Source organism: Penicillium waksmanii (assembly GCF_028829765.1).
Source record: "Penicillium waksmanii strain IBT 27052 chromosome Unknown utg000009l:1.0-4314994.0:1.0-4318279.0, whole genome shotgun sequence".
Classification (NCBI taxonomy): domain Eukaryota; kingdom Fungi; phylum Ascomycota; class Eurotiomycetes; order Eurotiales; family Aspergillaceae; genus Penicillium; species Penicillium waksmanii.
In genome coordinates this window covers 2,985,114-3,008,047 of record NW_026643255.1, presented here as the reverse complement: position 1 = coordinate 3,008,047, position 22,934 = coordinate 2,985,114, and the positions used below count along the sequence as shown (strand labels likewise).

The window sequence follows — 22,934 nt, the reverse complement described above, 5'->3', positions numbered from 1 at the left end:
ATGGTGATACTCTGTTATTAGCTTAAAAAAAGAGGCATTTCAATGACTGAGTGTAAAAAGACATACTATGGGAATATCTTTGTGTTTAGTCAACGAAGAGCATCATATCTTGTTTTCTACTGGGATAGTAATGGTACTATTATGATGAAATATAAGGTATTAATTAAGTAAAATGCAGATATGGCAGTATTGACCCGAGTACTATCTAGATGACCACCTCACATTAAATCTCTGATCTGGCACTAATAAGCCCTGTCAAGAATATGTCCCGATCCTTTTCGGTTTTCTCTATATTGACATGGGATACCAATTGGTTTACCTTTTCCTTGAGATTCTCTTTCTCGGTCGTTGAATCCATGTCGAATTGATGTTGGTGCATGTTGTCTAACCAGGACTTCATAGCCGGACCCAGGTGATCCATGAAATGACCAAAGTCACCACCACCACCAAGCAAGTTGGTCATTATGGGACCCGAGAACGCCCATCTCAGTCCTAGACCGGATGTCATGGTTTTGTCTAACAACATGGGATTAGAATCAACTGTGCGAGCTTGGCTGAATGGGGTACCCTTACAAAGATCCTCGGCAGAAACGATGCCTCTGGAGATAAGGCTGTAAGCCTCGGCGCAAACAGCTGCTTGAAGACGATTTGCAATGAAGCCAGAGGTTTCTCTTTTGACAACAATCGGGTCTTTTCCCAGGCTGCGGTAGAACTCGCAAGCAGCGGTTACATGTTCATCGCCTGTCTTCGGATGGGGGACTATCTCCACCAAGGGTATTAAGTGTGGTGGGTTGAAAGGATGCCCAATCAATATCCGAGATGGGCTTCTCTCGCAGTCTGTCACAAACTCTGACGATGGAAGACCGGATGAGGAAGACGCAATCAACACATGTTCAGGTGTTTTCGCATCTAAATGAGCGAAAAGGCGGCGCTTAAAGTCCAATCTCTCCGGTCCGTTCTGGAAATTCGTCAACATCTGCTTAATACCTCCTTCCTGCAATGCCATTTACTCACTTCTTGTATCAGATCAAGCTCTCCCAGGTAAGGATCGATATCTTCGACAAATGTCAAATTTTGCAAGTACTTGTCTGGTGTCGTAATTTTGTTCGGTATCGCCCAACAATTCTTCTTCAAGTATTCATGGAGTTTGGATTCAGCTCCTGGTGCTGGGTCAGTCACGATAACTCGCAGACCTTTTGCGAGAAATAGTGCTGTCCAACTCGCACCAATAACGCCTGTGCCGATCACACCGACTGTTTTGATAGAGGTAGAAGTCATGCTTTCGAAATTGCAGGTTCAAGTTTGTATTGAAAAAAATATGTGAACATAGGAACAGCCTCGACGCTATAAATAAGGAATGAGGCAAATAGTGGTGACCTGCAGCTTTCAGTAGTAAATGTCGGAAGCGCATCTTACCTACTCGAATAGGACCGGATCGGATCCCGGCTCGTTGATATGACCTCGTTCTCACCGACTCAATGTTTCCAGTGCCGGGAGTTCCAGATCTCGGAGATCTCCCGGAATCGACTCGGGAGATAGGCAGCTAAATGTTTGTTTTTACTTTTTTTTCTCTCGGTATGTACCCAAACTGCCAACTGAAGAAGAACTTGAGACTTCGTGTTACACTAAACACTAATTACTATTGCCAGTGGTCAATCTTTGTACTGGTACTACTAGTTTACAACCTTGAAATAAAATATGTACTCGTCCACCTTGGAATGCTTTGCCTTCAAATTCTATTGCATGCAATATCTACCATTGAAAATGAAGATCTCCTATGTCATGTAATCTACCGGGACCCTCGGGATACGCCATATTACCCCTTTTGGGTGATTCCGAATACCTTCCGTCGTCTCGGCTTATCAACTTCCGAGTTGCACAAAATTGAACTCAAAACAAAAGTGGGGAAGATGACGATTGAAGGATCAGCGAAGACTTGGAGTGCAACTATATAATAGCCAGGTTTGCCGGAAAAAGATGACATTTCCTTGGAAATATTACAAGACATCCAGAATCCTTTGACGGCTGTCATAAACCATTTTTTTAAAACATCTACTTAAGCATATCTATTGCTACTAGTACTTTCACCATGGCTCCCTTGCATAAGACTATGCCCGCCGCAGACATATATGGCCCCGGAACCTTTATGGATAAGGAATTTATTCCAGCGCCCCAAGATGCCGAGCGTATCTTTGAATACATCGCCAAAGGTACACCTGGATTTACTCAGGACAAGGAGCTTTGGAGTACGGTCAAATTCAATGGAAGCTCGCTGCCGATAATTCCTGGGCCTACCAAAGCGCCCCTTGTTGCAGCTGCTCTCCATGCTATGTGTGGCGTCGTCGCTCATGAGATCGTCGAAGACCGCGATGGCACCCCAGCCAACACCCAACAAGTTACAGTCAACACCGACCATGCCGCTATCTGGCTTGGAACGATATTTGCAGCATCGGTGGAGGGCAAAGACATGTCCGAGCTTATCAGATCGCAAGAGCTCCCAAGTCTCTTCCAACGGGATTTTGAAGGTGACTTCATGTCCAACTTGATGAGAAAGCGAACCACTGCTCTGTACAAGACCAAGACACCAGGGGTGTGGTATCAACTTCACGGCTCACTTGATGCTGCGCCGGTCCTAAAGTCTATTGGCGTCGATCCGAACTACCCTGCCAAGACATCGGACGAGGCATACGAATATATCAGTCGACACGTTGAGCAATGGACGGCAGATGAGCTGGAGATGCTCAACGTCAAGAATGGATTCTGTGGTAGCATCTGCTTTACTCCGCAAGGATGGTCCGACACATTGATGGGAAAGAGACTGGCTGCCCACCCACTGGTTGGCTATTCGCGACAGTCGCATGCAATTCCGACTCCTCCGATTCCGACTCCCAAAATCTCAAATGACAAGCGTCCCTTGGCAGGTATCAAAGTGGTGGAGTTAGTTCGAATTATTGCTGGGCCAGTGATCGGTTGCACGCTTGCTGCGCTTGGTGCTGATGTGATTCGCGTGAATTGCAGTCGCCTGACAGATCTAAATGTATGCAACCCACAAACATATTTGATGCAACTGAAACTGACATATTATCATACAGGTCCTGCAGCTTAGCCTGAACACGGGCAAGCGAACTATTGACCTTGATCTGACGAAAGAGGAGGATAAGACCCGGCTTCGAGAGCTTATTGAAGGTGCCGACGTGTTTGTTCAAGGTTTCCGGCCAAATGCGATTGCAAGAAGGGGATTTGGAGTCAACGATCTCCTCGAGATGGCAGGCAACCGAGGCAAGGGAATTGTTTATGTCGAAGAGAACTGCTATGGTCCTGACGGGCCATACCACGAGCGCCCTGGATGGCAGCAAATTGGAGACGCGGCTTCAGGATCGTCCTACGTGATGGGTCGCTCTTTGGGCTTCAAGGATGGAACTAGTGTTCTTCCTCCGCTTCCTATCTCGGATATGTCTACTGGTCTTGTGGGTGCTCTGGGGACTTTGCTAGCACTCCGTGACCGGGCCCGACAAGGTGGCTCATACCGGGTAACGAGCTCTTTGGTCAAGGCCGATGCTATTGCCTTGGAGCCGGAGATTGGCCTTTACTCCCCTGAGGTCGTGGAAAAGAGCAATCAGTTGTTCCAGTGGGGCCATATTGGACCTTCTCAGTTCGTCACTGAGATCCTTCTGGTTGTCATGGATGGTTGGAAGAGGGTATTCCCTCAATACTTTAACCAGGACTCAGACTCCTTTATGACCAGTTTTGAGGATGGACCATGGGGACGCATGGAAAATTTGAAGCCAGTGGTCCAGTTGAGCGATGACAGCGTGACGCCTCGTTGGTTGTCATCTGCAGTTCCTCATTGCCATCATCCTCGCACTATCGAATGGCTTTGATCGAATTTAAAGAGGACTGCAAGTACCAGTATTATATGAAGCAATTGAAATAAGCAAAATTTATGGATTGACATATCTATGCCAAATATCAATATAAACACGATCTTCTATACTATAAGGCGATAGTCTCTCATAGTTCAGATTATGTTGGCAGTTCCCACCCTTCAATCGGACTGTTTTTGCCATCCAGTTCCGCAAAAAACACCGGCCAATCATTCCAATCAAAAGTATAGTTTTCAATCATGTCCATGTTATCCGAAAATGGCTGCGACTGTTGTTCTCTCGTAGTTTCATCCTGCACGTATATGTTTTCATGGTCACCTTCCACGGAGGTGGTTTCCATTACCGATCCACGCCGATCAAAACTTTGTTCAATTAATCTCAGGACAGAGCTGCACCTTGAGGCCAGCTTAGAGTGATTTTTGTATTCTGCTAATATATCACGGGCTTTTTGCAACAGTCCTTGTAATCGAGATGCAGAGAAATGCGCTGCGATCTGTGAAGATCCCTTGGCTGCAAGCAGAATTGTAATTGCCATGTATACGTCTAGTCATAGTTAGATCCATATTATTTTCGTCGTATAGGCTTAACTTGCATGAAACTGTATACCAATTTGATGGCAGAATGTATGTTTGCGTCTGCCGGGGCAGGTTTCTGGAAATGAATTCAATCATATCTTCCGCCGCCCGGGCGCAACTTATTCGGCATTGGAAAACAACATGTGGCAGGAGCTGGTCATCTTGATATAGGCTAGCACCTGTAGAATTTCGATTCTCTTCTTGATGAATTTGCGAAAGCAGAGGCCTAAAAAGGAGAAGTCGAACAGATAGATATCTTTCGATTGAAGGCAACTTTGTCAGTGTTAAAAATCCTGTATTATAAGAAGTCTTCTTGACACCAACCGGGCACGTAAAATATTAGCTTCGCGGGTCACATGCTTCGATGGCGTTGTGTCCAAAGTCTCCGATGGCATTCTGAAGAACGGATGAAGATTGGAAGCCCATTTATTGAGCTCCGACTCAATACTGAGCAATCTTGCGATTTTATCAAAGAGAAGACTTTGCGCTGAGTTCGAATTAGTCAAATCATTTTTCAAACTACCATTAGAGATATAAAATGTCTCCAATACTTCACCGATGATGTAATGAAGCTGGCAAAATGAGGCGTAAAAGTTCACTTTCGAGGGAAGATTATCGTCTACGGTGTTCATAGACTCCGTTGTGCTGAGAACTAATGGGCTTAATCCTTCCTTTGCAATGGACTGCGGAACTTTAAGAGCACAACCGAAGGTCATAGCACAGATCCTGTGAGAATAGAATGTCAGGTTGCAGTTCATAAGATGAAGAACAACGGCTCGGTATTCCGTACCTATCCATAAGAACACACCCATTCCAAACACGGCGTGCAAGATCTCGCTCGTGTGAATCGTCCATGGCCTCGGTTGTTGCAGGGATGTGCAGCCCCAACTCCTGCGCAATATGAATAGCCATTCCAATATTTCGGAAACTCTTTTGTGGCGATTTCTGATGTTGGAGATAAACCGCCGTGAGAAGAAGTATTTGAATTATCTCAAAGTTATAAAGGTTCATGAGCTCATAAGACATTAGCTCTTGGGCTCTGTCGAAAAAAACAGTCGAGGATTGGTGTCGAGACAGAGAGGTTTGGCCTTGGAAATCACCGCAAGCAGTTGCGAACATAAGGTTGAGGATACAATGCAGTGCCCTCTCGTTCATTGGTTGCTCTCCTTCTTTGGTCCATAGACTTTCATATGCACGTTCGACCGAGGAGCGATTAAGCCAGGGATAAGCGCTATCCACATAGTCCCAGTAAAGAGCCAGGAGATTATCAGCCACCTTCCTTGGAGGAATCGAAAACTGCATATCAGATGCCTCCTGTCCAGCACCTAGTTTGTCTAATCTGGGAAGTTGCCTGAGAGCCCTGGGAAGAGCCTGAGTTGTGCTTTCTCTTCTGCTCTCAAACGTACTTGGCCGGTTTTTCTCGCTCTCGATCCCATTCAAGATATAAAAGCCACCAGATGCGCCAAATAGACTATTGCTAGAGATAGCGGGGCGATGGGGGCTAGTCGCATCGTCATCGCTGCCCTGAAAAGGGTTGTATGAGTGTTCGCCCACTTTGTTTGGCTGTTCCGGGGCGTTGTTTACAGTGGCCCTGTGGTGTAGTTTAAGCATTTTGCATTCAATAGACTATCAGGAGATAATTATACAGCCATACCATCCATGCACGCTGCATGAGCCAGCTGGTTGTGGTGTAACCGAAACAAAGTGGGCTTCTACTCGGAAAGACTTACGCTGGGGTCAATGGCACGTCAGCTTCACGATACAGACATGGCTGAGAGGTATTTTGGCGTTTTCTCTTTGAGCACGGCCCACAAACTAAATTTCTATCAGCACGATGTAAATTGTCCGGTATCTTGAGCTCGAGCTCCAGCGACGATCACTTACCTGGTCTCGCCCCGTCACACTTTGTCTTCTTAGATTTGCAAACATTACATGCAATGCCAATCTTGGCACGCTTGGGCCTGGGCTCACTAGAATCCATTGCCTGAGTGGAACCGGCTCGAAACGAGAACATCATCATGCCAATGCGAATAAAACGAAAGAGATCCGAAGGTGATTGATAGATCAAGGATACCGAGATCCTTCCGCTTCCGAGATTGGCGGGTGGACGTTGGATTATGTCATCCCAGTTCCGATGTTCATTTTTGGAAGGATCCGATCACGGAAGGCCCAACTGGGTAACTCGGCTCTTGTTGGGAGGCCGTCGATTTATTCGCGCGGACCACAACCTCCAGGGTTGCTGTAAGATTGGATAAACGATATTTTTGGCTCGAAATAGTGGGAAATCATCAACCCGGCTTGAATGTGCCGAGAGCGCGTGGGTACTCAAATGCAACACCCACCTAGACTCCATCATGATGTTAAATTGCATCGACAATATTTAAAGTCTCACCCCCAATTTTAGAGCAAATTATTCGACTACTCGTTCCCAGAATCCTCATTACCCACCCCCAGCCGTCTAAGAAACGTGCCTATTAATAATTTGAACAAGACAAGATCAACGCAATGGCTCCGCCTCCGCCTCCCACTCCTGCGCCTCAAGCCGGGCGGCTCTACTTCCTCGATATCGGGATTTCGACCCCCGAGCTCAATGGCCGAATCCTTACCTGCAAACCAGACGGCTCGGATTTTCACGAACTCATCACTCAAGTCAACATGTTGCCTGACGGCATCGCCATTGATATGGTCCACCGGCATATTTACTGGACCAACATGGGGATGCCTTCAGCCAACGACGGATCTATTCAACGCTGCGACTTATCCGGAAAGAATATCGTGACGATAGTCCCACGAGGAAAGACGCATACGCCAAAACAATTGGTTATCGCACCACTTTCACGAAAGCTTTACTGGTCAGATCGAGAAGGAATGAAGGTGATGCGGGCGAATATGGATGGCAGTGACCTCGAGGTGCTTTACCGGGCTAGTACAGTCGATTCAGACAAACGACTTCAAGACAATTGGTGTGTTGGCATTTCCGTCGATGAAGAATCGAATACAATCTTCTGGTCACAGAAAGGACCATCGAAAGGAAACAAAGGGCGAATCTTCCGGATGGGTCTCGAGATGATCCCCGGAGAATCAGCGGAGCGAAGAACAGACGTCCAATGCATAATCGACAATTTACCTGAACCAATCGATCTTGAGTTCGATAGCGTCTCAGGTACACTATACTGGACTGATCGTGGCGATCCACCCTTTGGAAATACTGTGAATTCGGTTACTTTTGCAGACCTGGCAATGGGCGGCAAAGTGAAGCCAAATATCCTGGTTCGCAAGCTCCACGAAGGAATTGGACTGGCTCTGGATCGAAAAGGCAGTCGCATGTTTTTTGGAGATCTTGGAGGCTCTCTGTACATTTCAAATTTGGATGGGTCCTGTAAGAGCACTCTACTGCCGGATATAGGTGCGATCACCGGTATAGCCTACATTGAAGACTAGGGAAACTCCGTATAGCACTCAAATTTTAAATGCGATAAAATCTATTGATATAATAAGCGCATTCGAGGTGATCAATTGCCTAAGAAACTAAAAAAAATCGTGCCACTGTACAAGCCAAAGAAGATATAGAGAGCTCCCAAGGTCTTCGTTAAGCTCGGCATTATTAGTAGTTGCAATCAAATCTATAGGTGACATCTATTCCTAGCTATCCATAACAAAATTAATAGTACTGTGGCATGGAATGAAAATGAATGTTGAATATATCGTGCTTCATTACTGCTATAAATCAAGAAAAATCTAAAGCAACAACCCAGTCCAGACCTCATTATGGACTCTCGAGCCATGCCAGAAGCAGAAAGTAGACGCCCTCAAAAGAACGAGAAAAAAGCAGATATAGAAACAACAGAAAGAGGGGCTACTGTAGATACAAAAAGAAGAAGGGAATCTGCGAGACATAGCAAAGAAAAACTCATCATAACACATAAACACACAAAGAGGCTATGAAAGCAAGCAAGCATCCAACCGACAGATCCAAAAAAAGAGCTCACCAGAAACTACACCAACCGATCCAGTGCTGGCAGATGTTCTCCACGCTGGTAGCTTGCGCAAGTAGCTTGTCAACCTGGTCGCTAACATTGAGTTCCTCGTAGTGCTTGAAGTCACGCCCGGTCAACTTCTCCTTGACACGGGCAAGAACCTGGAGAGCGCGGGCATTCTGAGCTTCACGGGCTTCAGCCGGCACGCCTTCTTGGGTATCGAGGATACCTCCCTCTAATATGGAAGGACGACGGTGACGAGTGTAGGTATTTGACTGCACGCCGTGCTCAAGGTTGATACCCTCAATGATCGACTGGCGGCGCTCCGCAGTTAGAGACACTCGATCGGGAGATTCTTGAGCACCAAGACGCCAGTTGATCAGTGGGTCATGAATGAACTAAAAAGGATGTTAGCTTTGTGCTCAAAAGAAATATCAGATAGAAGTAGGGAATGGTTAAAACTTACGGCCTCCAAAACCGCCATCAATGAGTCCTTGTTCTCTCGGATAACGCGCATAACGGCCTCACAGGTAATACGGTAGCTTCCCTCGATGTTGCTGACCTCCATGGCGAATGTCAACATACGAGTCAGGCGGAATGGAACTCGCTCGGGGTACTTCTCGCGATGCATAGCCACCTCGAAACAGTCACCGAAATCAATGTGAACAACACGGCCAGTCATGCGATCCAGCAACAAGTTGGAGGGATGACGGTCACCAAGACCGAGAATGTAGCCCACCATCGACATAACACCGAGCGACCTGGTGTAGTTTGTCCGTCGCTCAAGCCAGGCTTCTGAGCTCTTACTCTTGAGCCACAGAACCCGATACAAGTCTTTTCCTGTAGTGTTGTCCATGGCATATCCGAAGACCTCAACCTTCTGCATCAGAGTGAGGCTATCGTAGTCTGGCGCCATCTGGAGCATGATGCGGTGCTCGATATTGAGCAGAATACGACGGCTTTCACGGTACTCCTTGATCAATGCATGCAACGTGTCACTGTTACACACCCATCCCAGGAGACCAGAGCTTTGAGACAAGGGAATAGCAGGGAAACGCTGAACAGAAAGATGACGCTTGAAGCTTTCACTGTCATTGTCAAGGAGAGTGTTGCAAAGGCCGAAGAGTTGCATAACTCGCTCATCTTGACGAATATCTTCATGACCCTTGAGTGCATACATGTAAGAGCATCCGTTGTTACCCTTGAGGGTCATTCGTCGAGGTCGCTTCTTGGTTTGAAGAACGTGCAAGATGGGATCAAAACTCATGATGCAGATGATTGGGCGACCACTCTGGTATGTTCCCGGCACAGCGAGGCCGAGATCCGAGCAGTCCTTGAGACGTGGAGACACATATTTGAGATCAAGGATAGACAGCTGCGGAAGCTGTCGACTGATCTTGCGGAACACCGTGTAGTAGAGATCCCAAGCTTGGTTCAAATCACCAATTTCTTGGGTCTGGCGATAAAGCATGCAGTAATGCTTAGCTTCTGCAAGATCGCGACCAAAGGCTTGTGCGAACGACACTTCACGGAGCGTTTCGGCGCCCTTGTCAAGCATGTCATGGAGAGGTGCCAGCGTTGCGAACATGCCCTCAACGTTGGAATCGCCGAAGTAAAGGCGGGAGGCTTCTTCCAGGCCCTCGTGCCAAAGCTCATGCCACAAGACAGCGACTCGGATCAATTCGTGGCTGACAAGATCTGCTTGCTCAACGAGCCTGGCGCTATGTTGTCGCATGCTTTCCATGATATTAGTAGCAGACTGGGAGCGGCGTGTCACGTTTGACTTCATGGCCACCGTCAATGGATAAACCAGGGCTTGAGGATGCGTTTTGCCAACCTCGGCGAGTAATCGATGGACTGAGCCACGAACCCTGATGTTAGGCTGATTGATTCGAGCAATAAGCTGAGGAGTGACAGCGAGCCAGGTATCAATGTTGATGCTAGTGAACCCCTCGGTGACCACAGTGTTAACTTCGTGATCACCGCCATGGGTAAACCACAGGGTAAGCAATCTCAACGTGTCTTGCAATGAGGAGGTTGAAGACAGTGCAATAGATCGCAGGAAACCACGAATAGCTGGAATGACATGTTCAGTCACGATATGTGCCGGGACTGGCGCAGGCTTGCTATCACGACTGGCTTGGTTGGAGATTGTCGTCACAACTTCGAAGTTGGCAAGAGCCCAGGAATGCCATGCCTTGTAGGAGTCGCGATTGTACTGGGTGGCAGCCGAATAAGCGCTGAGAACCTCACGTACATACTCCGCTCGCCAATCACCCTTTTGAAGGGTAGTCTGCCATTCTCCCAATCTTAGGTAGCTCTTAGAAAGCAGCTTTCTGAATTTGGCCACGTCACCAATTCGTTCACGCAAACCAATGGCTTCGGGGTGACTTGGGTCTGCCATGCCATTTACACCATTCATTCCGTTGTGCTGGTGCTCATTCTGTGAGACCATCAGGGTGTTGTATTTGGAAAGATCATCACTCAAGTCTGCAGTGAACTCCTTGAGCATATCGAGGGCTTCTAATTGGTTTCCATTCGCCCAGCTGAATTTCAATCGGGCGTATGTGACCTCGGGCGGTGATATCGTGCGTGTTCCATTAGCGTCAGAAATAACTGTCTCGAGCGAGGCAAGAGATCTTTCTGCAAGAGCCATGCGGTTTGATTTACGGCAAAGGTTGGCGAATTTGATGGACATGTCAAGGTTCTCCCGCGGGGCGGTAACGAGCGCCCTGACCTTGAACATGCGTTGCCACACTTCGACGTTTTGCTGGCACCCGAGCAGACGTTTGTTCCAAGTTTCGCGCATGGCATCCTGCTTTTCAGGATCACCGACATTCTGTTTGTATGTGATTATCTCTTCCAGCTCAGCAAGCATCTGGACGCGCACCACCACATTGTAGGCTCGGTTGTAACTCTCTCCAAGGAGCGCAGACAATTCAGTGTCAAGTCCATTGCGTGCTTTCTCAATATACATGTTGGCCTCCTCGAATTGATTGCGGTGAATAGCAAGAATGGCGCCGAAGAAGGATCGATCCGGGGACTGCTCCTTCATGACGCCAAGATAGGAGTCCATCAGCTCCCACTGTCCACGACCCCAGGCGGCAGCAGCAGCCAGAGGAGCAATGGCTCGACGGTGCTCGAGAGATGCTTGATTCCATTTCTCTTGAGCCAAATCCGAGAGAACCTTCCACTCTCCCAGGGCGTGCAGACAGCGCATTTTACCCATTGTGATGCCAAAGGAGTCAGGGTCCGTCTTCTCGCGACGCTTGTATGCAGCAAGAGCCTCGTCCCATCGTTGCAGTTTCTCAAACCAGGTTTCCTTGAGCTCCACGTCGCGGTATGCCTGTGCTTTGCGCAAAATACCGATGGCAGCGTCTGATTGCTGCAACTGATTGTTGATCGTAATCAGGGCTTCGACTGCTCCCGAGTTTTGATCCTGCTCGAACTCAAGTTCCTTGTAGTGAAGTGCTTTGGCGAAAGCATGGCATTTTGCGGCATATTTACCCAGCGTGCGGATGTCAATCGGAAGTGCCTTATCGTCGTGTTCCATGAACTCGGCAAGGTTGAGAAGGACCTGGAGGATCTCCGGGGAGATATTCGGAGATGTAAGAGCTTTCTCGATGGAACGAACCAACTCTTCTTGATACTGATCGTACAGCTCGGTCCAGCAAGACACGAAGGCAGCATTGAAGAGATCTTTTGCCAATGGCTGATATATTCCAGCCAAGCTAGCACATGCACGCAGGGCGGGGGATGGGGATTCTTTCAGAAGCTCAACACTCAAACGACGTATCCACTCTTGCCAATCCTCGCGGGTGGACTTTTGTGAAGCATCCCAGGCATTCTTGAGATGCTGTTGATTCACAACAATCTTCTTCTGGCCGATCTCCGCAAAGCTGGTATCGTCGGCGGGGTATGCGTAATTCTCTTCGGGGTTGAGGTCTTGAGGAAGAGGGTCTCCTTTTTGAAGTTTTGTGACCAGAATTTGATAGTTGACATGCGTGATCTGGTGCTGTTTGAGAACCTTGTTGAGGAGATGGATGTAATGTGTAAAGTCTTGACCAAGCTGGAAAATCAGAGCGCAGATACAATCTAGTGCAGCTTGTCGTAGCACACGATCCCCACTAGTAACTACTCTCGATAGAGCGTGCACCATGAGGGATGCGAAGTCAGAAACATTGACTTGACGCGAAAGCTTGGCCAAGCTGTCTATAGCAGACTTGCGAATGCTCTGCGGGTTTTGGGGTCGATCAAAGAGGCGCACAATGGAAGGTATGATCAAATGCATGTATTCCTCGCCGCTAGAGCCAAATATCAGGAAAGCGTGGAGAACCTTCTCCGATGGTGAACGACGTGGCGTTGTGTCCTTTTCCAGTGTGTCGAGCATCAGAGGGATCAGTCGAGCGAGGAATTTCCGGAATTCTCCTTCTAGAGACCTAGCGATAGCCTCGACCAACGACAAGATGGTACCCTGAACTTGATAGGAAGCATCCCAGAACTCGCGAATCACGTCGATGATTTCTGGAAGATATGCGCGGATATGTTGTCGCACGATATTGACGAGAATAGCCATCTGATTGAAGTAGGATTCCAGGCGGCTAGGCGGAGAATTTCTGATGACCGAGATAAACGCCGGGATGATTTGCCCGAGGAATGGAACACACTTGAGGCCGAGGGTCTTGAAGATGGTAACGATAGCATCAATGACGGCAGAGTGGTATTGGACCAAGGAGTTCTCGCGCAAGATGTTTTGCAGCAGGGTATGGATGACCACTGTGGGATAATACTCTTCGTTGGATGGCGTAAGGCCTTGCATGATGAGAGCAACATCAGAGACATTTTGAATCTCATTGATATGGTGAACATCAGGCTCAATGTCGCTGATCTGTTGGTATTTGTAGGGGTCCAAAGCTCCTAGGACACCAACGAGTTTGATAGTTTCCTTCCGAAGATTTCCTGTCGGCTCAGTCTTGATTATGTTGATCAACACATCAAGAAGATGGGGGTATTCAACGTAGGGCTCGATGACATAACCAGAGTTGGCCGCCAATTGTCCAAGAGTCTTGAGTGCAGCTTCACGTTTGGTATGAGAGGAAAGATCCTGGAGCGAGTCTAAAATAATCGGCATGACTTGGTCAAGGTATCGCCTCATCTCTCCGCCACCAACATTCGCAAGTTCACCGACAGCTTTCAGTGTGACCGCGGCGACTCCAGGGTTGGTGTCTGTTGCTTTCGGCAGCAGTGCTGTCACCATAGGGTCCACGTAAGAACGAATCAGTTTAGTTGCATTGGATACAAATAGGCTGATCAGCTGTGCGGTCTCTTCTTTCTGGCGAGCAGTGTTTGCGAACCCCAATCCAGTCAAAAGATTGACGAGTAATTTCCGCAACGGCGGGAAAACGTAGGCAGGGTTCACGCTGGAAAGACGACCGATTATGCAGATGGCGGCTTCTTTCACATCAAAGACTTCGTCGTTAACAGCCAGAAACAGGCATCGGATGTTCTCTGGTCGTGCCAGATGTCGGTCAAATTTGCGGTCCAATGACCACAGAACTGTGCGTCGAATCTCTGGGTCAGGATCACCAATACCGACGGTCAGAAGTTTGTCAATCACTTCGCTGACAACTTGAATGGAGTGGCCGCTAGTTTGATTGATGATCGGGTCGTGGACAAACAGCTGGCAGCAAGTAAGTGCTGATGCCTTGCGGATCTCGGGGTTGTCGTTCTCGACAAAGTTGATGGCAACATCGCGCACAAATTCATTCAGAATGTGGCCCGAGAAATCAAAGCTACCGAGGGTGTGAAGAGCCAAAGCAATTTCGGAGTCGGTATGAGAATCCTGGGCTCCAAAGTCCCTTGCGAATGAGGGCATGGGGGGTAAGCGGTGCTCAGGGCATCCCAGTGGTCGGAATGGTGTGCCACACAGAATGATACTGAGCATATCAAGAAGTTTCTCTTGGATCGCAGATTTGATGGGAGGAATGTAGTGGGCCATATCCACCAAGGCTTGGGTTAATGATTTGCTAAGGCCACAGGCAAAGATGGGATCAAGTAAAGCCTCCATGTATCTGCTGAGGGTTTGTCCAACCGCCAACGACAGCATGCTGATGCACTCGAACATCGGCGCTTCGTTGATACTTGCTCGGCTTCTCGCCTTCATAGCAAGCCCCTCCCGAATGTAGACAATAATTCCATCGAGGTACTGGGCGATAGCGGGACCGACTGCATTTGCAATCTTGCCGATAGCAATGAATGCCGAGTTTCGTTCCTTGTCCTTCTTAAGTTGTGCCTGAAGGTATATCATGAACCTATGTAAGTAGATCTCGGTGAAGTCGGTAGGGGCGTAGGATGCAAGGATAGGGATGGTGAGGACGACTTGAGTACGGATCTTGGGATCTCGGTGGTCCTTGAGGCGGAGGACAATCTCACAGGCGTTGCGATAGTGCTCTTTCATGAACATGGTACCCTTCAGAATCAACTCCTTCAAGATAAGAAGAGATCCATGGATCCAATCCATATTATGGGATTTCAGACCCAGCAGTGCTTCGTCATATATTCTGGCAAACCAGGATTGTCGGACTTGGGCATCACGCGCGACGATGATCTCGAAACACTCGCCTACGGCCTCTGCGGCAGTCTCTCGGATCAGGACTTTGGGGTCTCGAAGCGCGACCCAAACGAGCTCGAAGATCTGAGGCACGAAGCCATAGAGGAGTGTCGGGGATCCTTTCGCAAGCTCCCTAATGACAAGCACCGCCGCGAACCGTCGACTTTCCTGTCGCTCCGATTGAAGCCATTCCAGGGCCGATTGAATCTCGCTTTCTACCAGCTCCGCAGTGAGAGCTCCGCCTGGCTTTGCCAGACGTCCCAGCGACCTGGCTGCATAAACGAGCACGACATTATCATTATTTCGAAGGGCGCTCCGTAGCCAACCCGCAAATCGTGTTGTTTTCTGGGCCGCATCGACGCCATCAAAATCGATCAGTCGGTCGAGCGCCAAGAGTCCACCGATTCGCTCATTCGCATCGCTGCCCGTCACCACCAGTCCGGCGATTCGTGTGCTGACGGCGTTGTAGAACTCCACAAACTTCTCCGAGGGCCAGTCTATCAGAGGAAGTGATTAGCATAGCTCTAAGCCCATAGGTAGAAGGGGAGTTTCCTTGATCCTGTCCATACCTCGTGACACCGAAAGAACGTTGTCATAGAGCTCATAGGCAGCTCTGGCTTTGGTCTCGTCGCTCTTCGACCTCAACTCCGTAAACAATCTCTGAGTGACATCGGTCATAGGGCCTGCTTGCGCCATGATTGCAAGACGCGCCCCCGGGTGGACATTTGAAGCCAACCTCTTAGGAAAGCTTAGGTCGCAGGTCGCATGGACTTTGGATGAGGGAGGGTGTCGGGCGTGGAGGCTCAGGCTCAGGTTGGAGTACCGCGGTGCACGGACCACCGACGTTCACCGCGCGGCCGGGGGGTTGCAATCCCTCAGGCGACAGCAAACTTGAGTAGAATGTGAAAGACTACGGGGGCTACATAGGGGAAACTCCGGTTTTGGCTGACTCATTTACTTTGACAAGTTAATTTCATATTTATGTTCAACTGATCTGTCTGGGTGAGGGAGGGAACTAGCAACTAGATAGATTACCCCTGACTCTAACCATTGCCCTTCCAAATATTTACAATCCATGATATGTCAAATTGGGGACAACATTATCTATGGAAGACTGTTTGTACTCAATTTACTTGGATGTAATGATTGATTGATCTGCGGGCAGAGTCAGAGCCCTGGAAAGGATCTAGACCAGGGGAGCGAGCATGCGTACTAGGGTAGGGGGAGGCAATGATTAGATAGTAGGAATATGCGGTCAGTAATAGGGTAGCACCCATACTGCACTTATGTATACTTCCAGAGTCCCGTGATATAGGTTTCTTTAAGGTTCTTGCGTAGAATACTAGTACTATGTGCTTCGACTTACTCCAATTAGGCCGTGTCCTATTGAATCGCAGTAGCATCGACGTCATCTTTCTGCAAAGCTGGTTGTACACCTAGGAAGCATACTAGTATACCAGTATACCTATCTCATATGACTAGGCTCGGAAGATGTTTGTGTTGGTAAATGATTTTTAGCGTTAAAAGCACAGCAGTAAAGCGTTCAAGTTCCCATAGCTGCCAATCCATGAATTGAATGCTACTACTAGTACTCATAGTAGGTACCGAAATATATGCTCCGACCTGATCGACCTCGGGCTGCATGCTGACATGATTTCAACTTGAAAAAGGGTCGGCAATTCGGAGATACGCGGGGCTATGGGATACTAAATCTCATTTTGAGTTTCAAAATGGAAAGATACCTTCGCTTCGTGCTTCCAAGGTTATTTGTAATCGACTCTGTATGCATGGTGGGGAACGATGACGGGATCGAGGGGTACCGGAGCCATAAAAGCCAGAAGAGTCCTCGAATACAGAAACCCTCCAAACTCAACTGATCTCATTGAAAATCCAACTATTAATTCTCGTATTCATAGACAACATGGTCAAGGTACTTCTTACAGGTCGGTCGCCTCCGAATAGTCTCGATTGGAGAGCACGTCATAGATCTGACTGGTTGCAATAGGTGGCAGTGGCTTCATTGCTGCTCATATTGTCGACATTCTTCTGGAACATGGGTGAGTTTTTCTTGACAAGACTAGCTGATTAAATAATTGACCACTTGAACCCCCAGCTTTGACACAGTAGTGACTGTCCGGTCGGAAGAAAAGGGCAAACGAATTCTCGAGGCCCATGCCAATACACCCAAGGAGAAACTATCCTACGTGGTTGTCAAGGATGTTGCCCAAGTGGGAGCATTTGATGAGGTTAGTAGGATGCATCAAAATTCATGAAGAAGCTACAAATATTGACTAGAGTCATTGGAGTAGGCTGTTAAATCTAGTCCTCCTTTTGATTATGTTCTTCATACTGCCTCGCCGTTCCATTTCAATGTTCAAGATCCAGTGAAAGACTTCTTGGACCCTGCAATTAAAGGAACCACCGGGATACTCAAGGCCATTAAATCCTATGCCCCATCAGTCAAACGAGTTGTCATTACATCTTCCTTCGCTGCAATTGTAAATGCAGACAAGCATCCAAAGGTGTACAGCGAAGAGAATTGGAACCCAGTTACCTGGGAGGAAGCTGTGGACCACTCAAAAGTTTATCGGGCAAGCAAGGTAAAGCACTGTTTATCATGAATTCTAAAGTTCCTCACTAACGATGCTGAAATAGACCTTTGCCGAGAAGGCCGCGTGGGACTTTGTTGCGAAGGAAAAGCCAAACTTCGACATTGCAACCATCAACCCACCCCTGGTGTTTGGACCAGTTGTTCACTACTTGAACTCTCTGGACGCTATCAACACATCCAACCAGCGGGTACGCAATATCATCCAAGGACAAATGAAGGCGGAGATTGCTCCATCGGGTACATACCTTTGGGTTGATGTTCGAGATGTTGCACTTGCGCATGTTCGAGCCATCGAAGTCGAAAAGGCAGGTGGCCAGAGGTTTTTCGTCACCGCTGGCTATTTCTCTAATAAGGATATCGTCGAAAACATCCGCCAGAGTCACCCTGAGTTAGAGTCAAAGCTTCCTCCAAGCGACTCACCTAGTGACCTCCCAGAAAACATCTATAAGATCGACAACACGCGTTCGCAGGAAGTCCTGGGTCTGAAATATCGGCCGTTGAAGGAGACAATATCGGATACTGTTGAATCTCTGTTAGCTGTGGGGGCTTAGATTATAGAACTAAGAATGGATATTTGATTTGATTTTTGGTCATTTTTTGGGGAATTCTTGAAGGTTATTACACAATGTAGGCCACCCGGCAGAATGTCCGGGGAACTGCACCTTGGGTAGTTGTGGTCCGCTGTATCCACTCTCGGTCAACTTTTCTTGCGCGCATCCATCTAGCTCCTATCCATCGTGAATTGAGCAAGATGGCGACCGCTAGGGTATCGCCAACGGCGAATCTTCTGCGGAAGTCTCGACTATTTGCCCTTCCTCAGGCTTTGCAAACTCCCCGAGCCCCGCCATCATCTAGGATCGTGAACGAATCTAACAGCGCGACACTTCCTCACCCTACCCGGGCATCGATCGTAACGCCGCAGTCTTCGCTGGCTCGGGGCGATTGGGGCCTGAAGCGACCTCTCCCATCCAAGTCGACATCGGAGAAGTCTTCGAGGCCAGTTGTCCGCATGAATGCCCTCGATACCTACGAACATGTCACCGATTTCGAGTCCGCAGCCGATCATACCATGACCCTGGAGAAGTTCCAAGAACTGCACATGCCCATGTCGCTGCCCTCGAAGGTCAATTATGCCACGAGCATGACCCCAAGACACCAAAGTCCCTTCGAAACATTCGTCGACAACACCGAAACCAGCAAGACACTCGGAGAGGCGGGAGCCAAACAATTCCGACACACCGGACCTTGGCTTGCTGGACAGACCGAGGCGGAGTTCGCGGGTTATCTGAAGCAGATTGGGCGCCAAAAGCCCGAACTGCTCCAGAAGATGCGTGAGCGGTTTGACTCCAAGCGCTACGCTGAAGCCCGGAAGCTGGCCCAGGACAACGGCGAGGACCTGGAAAAGGTTCAGCCCCCCCAAGATCACTGACGCGGAGTTCAACACATATCTCAAGTCTCTCCGTGAAGATCCCTTTGCCCTGGGCCCCGTTGTCTTCGAGTTGCTTGACCTTCCTTCCGCTCCTACCGTCCCCAGCGAGCGCATTGGCCGCAAGTACTACCAATCCCCAGGAACCAAGCTGTCCGCCCCCGAGTACGCCGTGACCGGCCCCCCCGAAGACACACCCGTCCGCTGGTCTTTCATACGCCCGATCGCACGCCTCGGTTTACAACCACCCCCAACATGGTCCTCAAGCTTACCAGAAGCCCGTCGAGGCCCGTATTCTGCGCCCTAAGGGTAGATTTAAGGGACGTGTGTCGAAGGCTATTGCTGGTGTCGGTGGCATTGCCGTGGAGGACTTGAACGCCATGACATTCATTGACCAAGGCACACCTCCTGGATTGACTGCCTTCGATGCGACCATCCCCGGTGGTGCCAAATACTGGGTTTCGCCTATCCGAGCCGCTGTCGATTCCGATGGCAGAATTGGCCTTTCTTCCTACCGCGCTGGATCTACCGCCAAGGCTCCATATGGTATTAAGGATTATAAGAAGCCTAACGCGATGAGCATCACCGAGGCAGCTCGTCAGGGAGCTCACGTGGTCCCACGAATGGACAGCCACCGTCCCAACAGCCCCCGCTTCAGGGCCGGTGCGGAGAACGCCCCAAGAAAGTCTATGCGGGGAACCGAAGTTATTGCTCGCAGCCTGATGGAGAACCTCAATGCGCCCAAGAAAGACTAAACGTCTGGAGGAGTGCGCAATGGTCCGAACATCCTTGACTTGTGATATTTGCAAAGAATTGTACGATTAGAATTGTTGCTTGTGTAAAGCTGCTCTCACTCCCATTACCCTTTCAAACATGTTGTATAAACCCGCTGCATCAATTTCAATTTCAAACTCAAACTACTCTTTCAAGTTCAAGAAGGAATCTAAGTAGCTGGCACTCCGTAGTATAGCTATCAACACACTACATTGTCTGTCACCGCCCGGCAGAAATATAACATAATCAAACCTTAAGAACAAGGCATCAGTAGCCCAAGATATGATCACGTGAGTCATTAGGGCTTGATTAGGGCAAGGACCCGCAGCACACAAGCGAGCGGAGGGTGTCAACTCCATCCCAGCCGCCCGTTACTGAGGTTTCTCGTCTTGAACATCCGTCCACTTCCAGCCAACACCAAACGTCAAAATGGGTCGCGTCCGTACTAAGACCGTCAAGCGGTCCGCCAAGGTCATCATTGAGCGTAAGGAATCCCTGCCGCTGAACAAAAACCACCGAATCGGGATTTTTGCTAACTTGTGAAAAAGGCTACTACCCCCGCCTCACCCTTGACTTCGACACCAACAAGCGTATCTGCGATGAGATCGCCATCATTGCCTCCAAGCGCCTGCGCAACAAGGTACGAAATCACATCTATACCGCGCAACATTCGCGAACATGAAATTCTGACTTGTCTCTTCTTCACAGATCGCTGGTTACACCACCCACCTGATGAAGCGTATCCAGCGTGGCCCCGTCCGCGGTATCTCCTTCAAGCTCCAGGAGGAGGAGCGTGAGCGTAAGGACCAGTACGTCCCCGAGGTCTCCGCTCTCGATGTCTCCCAGACCGAGTCCGGCCAGCTCGATGTCGACACCGACACCAAGGACCTCCTCAAGTCCCTCGGCTTCGACAACCTCAAGGTCAACGTCGTCCAGGTCAGCCAGCAGCAGCAGGCCGAGCGTCCCCGCCGCTTCGGACCCCGCTAAATGCAGCGCCCCGAATAATCCTCTCGGAATATTCAAAAAAGTTCTTTGTCTACGGCCGACTCTTGGCGTTTCCCATGACGACACTTATTCTGGCTGGCTCCTGTTCCCGGCTATTATGGTTTTAGCTTAGATGGACCCTCTCCATGGATGAGGAATGAAAACATGATTCCCCGTTGACAAAGGTGTCGCCGATTCCCTGTTATGGGGATGACGCTTGATTGCCAATACATTGTCCTTCGTTTTTTTGGCCTGTGAGGGTTCACGCCCCCAGGCTTAATTACGTAGAGGAGATCTTGAACCTCTGGTTAAAGATCCTCCTGTGACCTCGATCGTGGCTACGCACATGTTCTCCGCAACTTGCTGCCTGATCACTTCACATGGTCATTTCGTATATTCCTTTGTAGTATGCTATTTTTGCCCTCCGGGGTATTAATTGTAGAACGCCTGCCAACACCAAACTGCCAGAATGCCAGGGCCTTTGGGCCCTTGATCAGAGTTGATCGAGTATGTCTCTGTCCTTAAGAGTATTGGACGACTCTTCGAGATGTTCTTGGGGAATATATCCTTCAATAGACCCTCCCATTTCATCACCAGGCCCCAGTCGTGGAGCGGTAGGAGTTGATTGCGATGAAGGCTCCTTCTCTATGAGTTGGACGTCAACACGACCGTTTCGAAGGGATAAGCCGGTATCGCCACGTTCCAGAGCAAGCTCCTGAGATCGTCCAGCTTCCTGGATCTTCAAATCCCTCAGCCCAGCCGTTATATCCGACTCGCTACCTTGAGGGTCCGCCGAAACTGACTTTGAACTGCCAGCTTCCAGCTTTTGCTTCTGCTTCTGCTTCTGCCTTTGCCGTCTCTCCCTCGATTCCTCGAGAAGCTCGATTCTGATATCCTCAGTTTCATCCGCCCGTCTCTCCCAAACAGGCTGCTCTGAAAGCTGCACGCGAATGAACAGAGCTCGCTCCGCGCATTCGTCCGAGCACCACTTTTCCAAATTCTCCCTTGGAACAATATCCACCGCGCGACCACGACCACCTGGACCGCTTCCCTTTGCGCCGTATTTGAAGTGAAACGTTGAACCCGTCGCGCCGACCTGTTTGCGATTCTTGCGGGGGCAAAGACCGTATCCGCACAAATCCTCGTAGTTTCGCTCCATGATCAAATTATCGTAATCGCCAGGTCGGAACAGTTGCAAGGCGGTTTTAAATAACTGTACATCTTCTGAGGAGGGAGTGATAGGGTCGGCGGAAGGGGAGGTCGGAATCTCAAGGAGCTCGATCGTGCGATCTAGAATCATGCCCTCGGCATCTTTCTGGGATTGGATCTGTTGAGCATGTTGGAGAGCGATGCCTAAGTGGCGGGCGGTTGCGCCTGGGCGAGCTTGGAGGTATTTATCTTGCTCTTCTTGGGTTGGATGTGCGTATGAGGATTCTTCGACGACGGAGGCGAAGGCGGTTGGGAGAGAGGTTCTTAAGGCGGAGTTGGGGGAAGAAGCCTGCCGTGTCGACATGTTGTATGCTCGAGTTCAGCAAGAAAATCAGGAGAGGTGGGTGTAGGTTGTGCGTCAGTTGTGCAATGATACTGAGGAAGGTTGGAGATTGGAAATCTCAAAATTTTGGATCAGGTGGTTTAAGGCAGTTCCGCGCAAACTGCCAGTGGAAGCCAATGAGAAGAAAGCCGACACTTCCCCCCCCTCCAAAAAAGGCTCTGACGTCGCCTTGGGGGTTTGGGCAGAAGCTGGCAGATCTTATACATCCTAGTAAGCTAGTATATTTATTCTCATTGTTCATACATAATTGTACCTGTTACCCGTATATATACCTCTTTTTATTCCGGTGTACCTCTTACCCTCTTACCTACTATTACTACTCGTACTCCCCCCGTGATACAACTCTGACCCAGTTTATAGTCGACGGTGCTGCAGGTGGCTTCGCCCCCTTCAGTAACATCACTCCAAATAGGATCAAACACCTCGGGGTTTCAAGAATTTCACACCAAATCTTCACCTTGACCACATCTCCAAGATACTTCTTCCTCTTGAGCTTCCCCCAGTTGTGTACCCTGGTTCTTGTTCTTGGTAGCCGCCGATC

At 49.0% G+C, this 22,934-nt stretch overlaps 9 protein-coding genes across 9 annotated transcripts; 5 read left to right on the top strand and 4 right to left on the bottom strand.

Moving 5' to 3' along the window:
* Window positions 1-223: 223 nt before the first annotated feature.
* On the bottom strand, window positions 224-1,278 carry N7481_011470 (uncharacterized protein; the record flags this gene model as incomplete). The annotated part of the gene is made up of 3 exons (XM_057270689.1): window positions 224-516; window positions 574-958; window positions 1,015-1,278. 3 exons carry the CDS (start codon window positions 1,276-1,278, stop codon window positions 224-226), a joined length of 942 nt encoding a protein of 313 aa, XP_057117863.1.
* An 811-nt stretch (window positions 1,279-2,089) lies between these two features.
* On the top strand, window positions 2,090-3,881 carry N7481_011469 (CoA-transferase family III; the record flags this gene model as incomplete). Its single annotated transcript, XM_057270688.1, has 2 exons — window positions 2,090-3,037; window positions 3,093-3,881. The coding sequence occupies 2 exons, from the start codon at window positions 2,090-2,092 to the stop codon at window positions 3,879-3,881; spliced, it is 1,737 nt and encodes a 578-aa protein (XP_057117862.1).
* A 697-nt stretch (window positions 3,882-4,578) lies between these two features.
* N7481_011468 (uncharacterized protein) lies at window positions 4,579-6,440 on the bottom strand (the record flags this gene model as incomplete). Its single annotated transcript, XM_057270687.1, has 7 exons — window positions 4,579-4,732; window positions 4,784-4,946; window positions 5,016-5,185; window positions 5,250-6,050; window positions 6,114-6,125; window positions 6,190-6,274; window positions 6,344-6,440. The coding sequence occupies 7 exons, from the start codon at window positions 6,438-6,440 to the stop codon at window positions 4,579-4,581; spliced, it is 1,482 nt and encodes a 493-aa protein (XP_057117861.1).
* Window positions 6,441-6,964: 524 nt separating this feature from the next.
* N7481_011467 (uncharacterized protein) lies at window positions 6,965-7,900 on the top strand (the record flags this gene model as incomplete). The annotated part of the gene is made up of 1 exon (XM_057270686.1): window positions 6,965-7,900. The coding sequence occupies one exon, from the start codon at window positions 6,965-6,967 to the stop codon at window positions 7,898-7,900; it is 936 nt and encodes a 311-aa protein (XP_057117860.1).
* A 544-nt stretch (window positions 7,901-8,444) lies between these two features.
* On the bottom strand, window positions 8,445-15,742 carry tor (putative TOR pathway phosphatidylinositol 3-kinase TorA; the record flags this gene model as incomplete). The annotated part of the gene is made up of 3 exons (XM_057270685.1): window positions 8,445-8,834; window positions 8,903-15,543; window positions 15,616-15,742. 3 exons carry the CDS (start codon window positions 15,740-15,742, stop codon window positions 8,445-8,447), a joined length of 7,158 nt encoding a protein of 2,385 aa, XP_057117859.1.
* Window positions 15,743-16,967: 1,225 nt separating this feature from the next.
* On the top strand, window positions 16,968-18,208 carry N7481_011465 (SDR family oxidoreductase; the record flags this gene model as incomplete). Its single annotated transcript, XM_057270684.1, has 5 exons — window positions 16,968-16,989; window positions 17,052-17,103; window positions 17,160-17,292; window positions 17,356-17,646; window positions 17,702-18,208. 5 exons carry the CDS (start codon window positions 16,968-16,970, stop codon window positions 18,206-18,208), a joined length of 1,005 nt encoding a protein of 334 aa, XP_057117858.1.
* A 200-nt stretch (window positions 18,209-18,408) lies between these two features.
* N7481_011464 (mitochondrial 37S ribosomal protein bS1m) lies at window positions 18,409-19,838 on the top strand (the record flags this gene model as incomplete). The annotated part of the gene is made up of 3 exons (XM_057270683.1): window positions 18,409-19,062; window positions 19,094-19,282; window positions 19,359-19,838. 3 exons carry the CDS (start codon window positions 18,409-18,411, stop codon window positions 19,836-19,838), a joined length of 1,323 nt encoding a protein of 440 aa, XP_057117857.1.
* Window positions 19,839-20,261: 423 nt separating this feature from the next.
* Window positions 20,262-20,844, top strand: N7481_011463 (40S ribosomal protein eS17; the record flags this gene model as incomplete). The annotated part of the gene is made up of 3 exons (XM_057270682.1): window positions 20,262-20,341; window positions 20,406-20,497; window positions 20,566-20,844. The coding sequence occupies exons 1-3, from the start codon at window positions 20,287-20,289 to the stop codon at window positions 20,842-20,844; spliced, it is 426 nt and encodes a 141-aa protein (XP_057117856.1). The 5' UTR covers window positions 20,262-20,286.
* A 490-nt stretch (window positions 20,845-21,334) lies between these two features.
* On the bottom strand, window positions 21,335-22,354 carry N7481_011462 (Rtr1/RPAP2 family protein phosphatase; the record flags this gene model as incomplete). Its single annotated transcript, XM_057270681.1, has 1 exon — window positions 21,335-22,354. One exon carries the CDS (start codon window positions 22,352-22,354, stop codon window positions 21,335-21,337), a length of 1,020 nt encoding a protein of 339 aa, XP_057117855.1.
* Window positions 22,355-22,934: the final 580 nt, after the last annotated feature.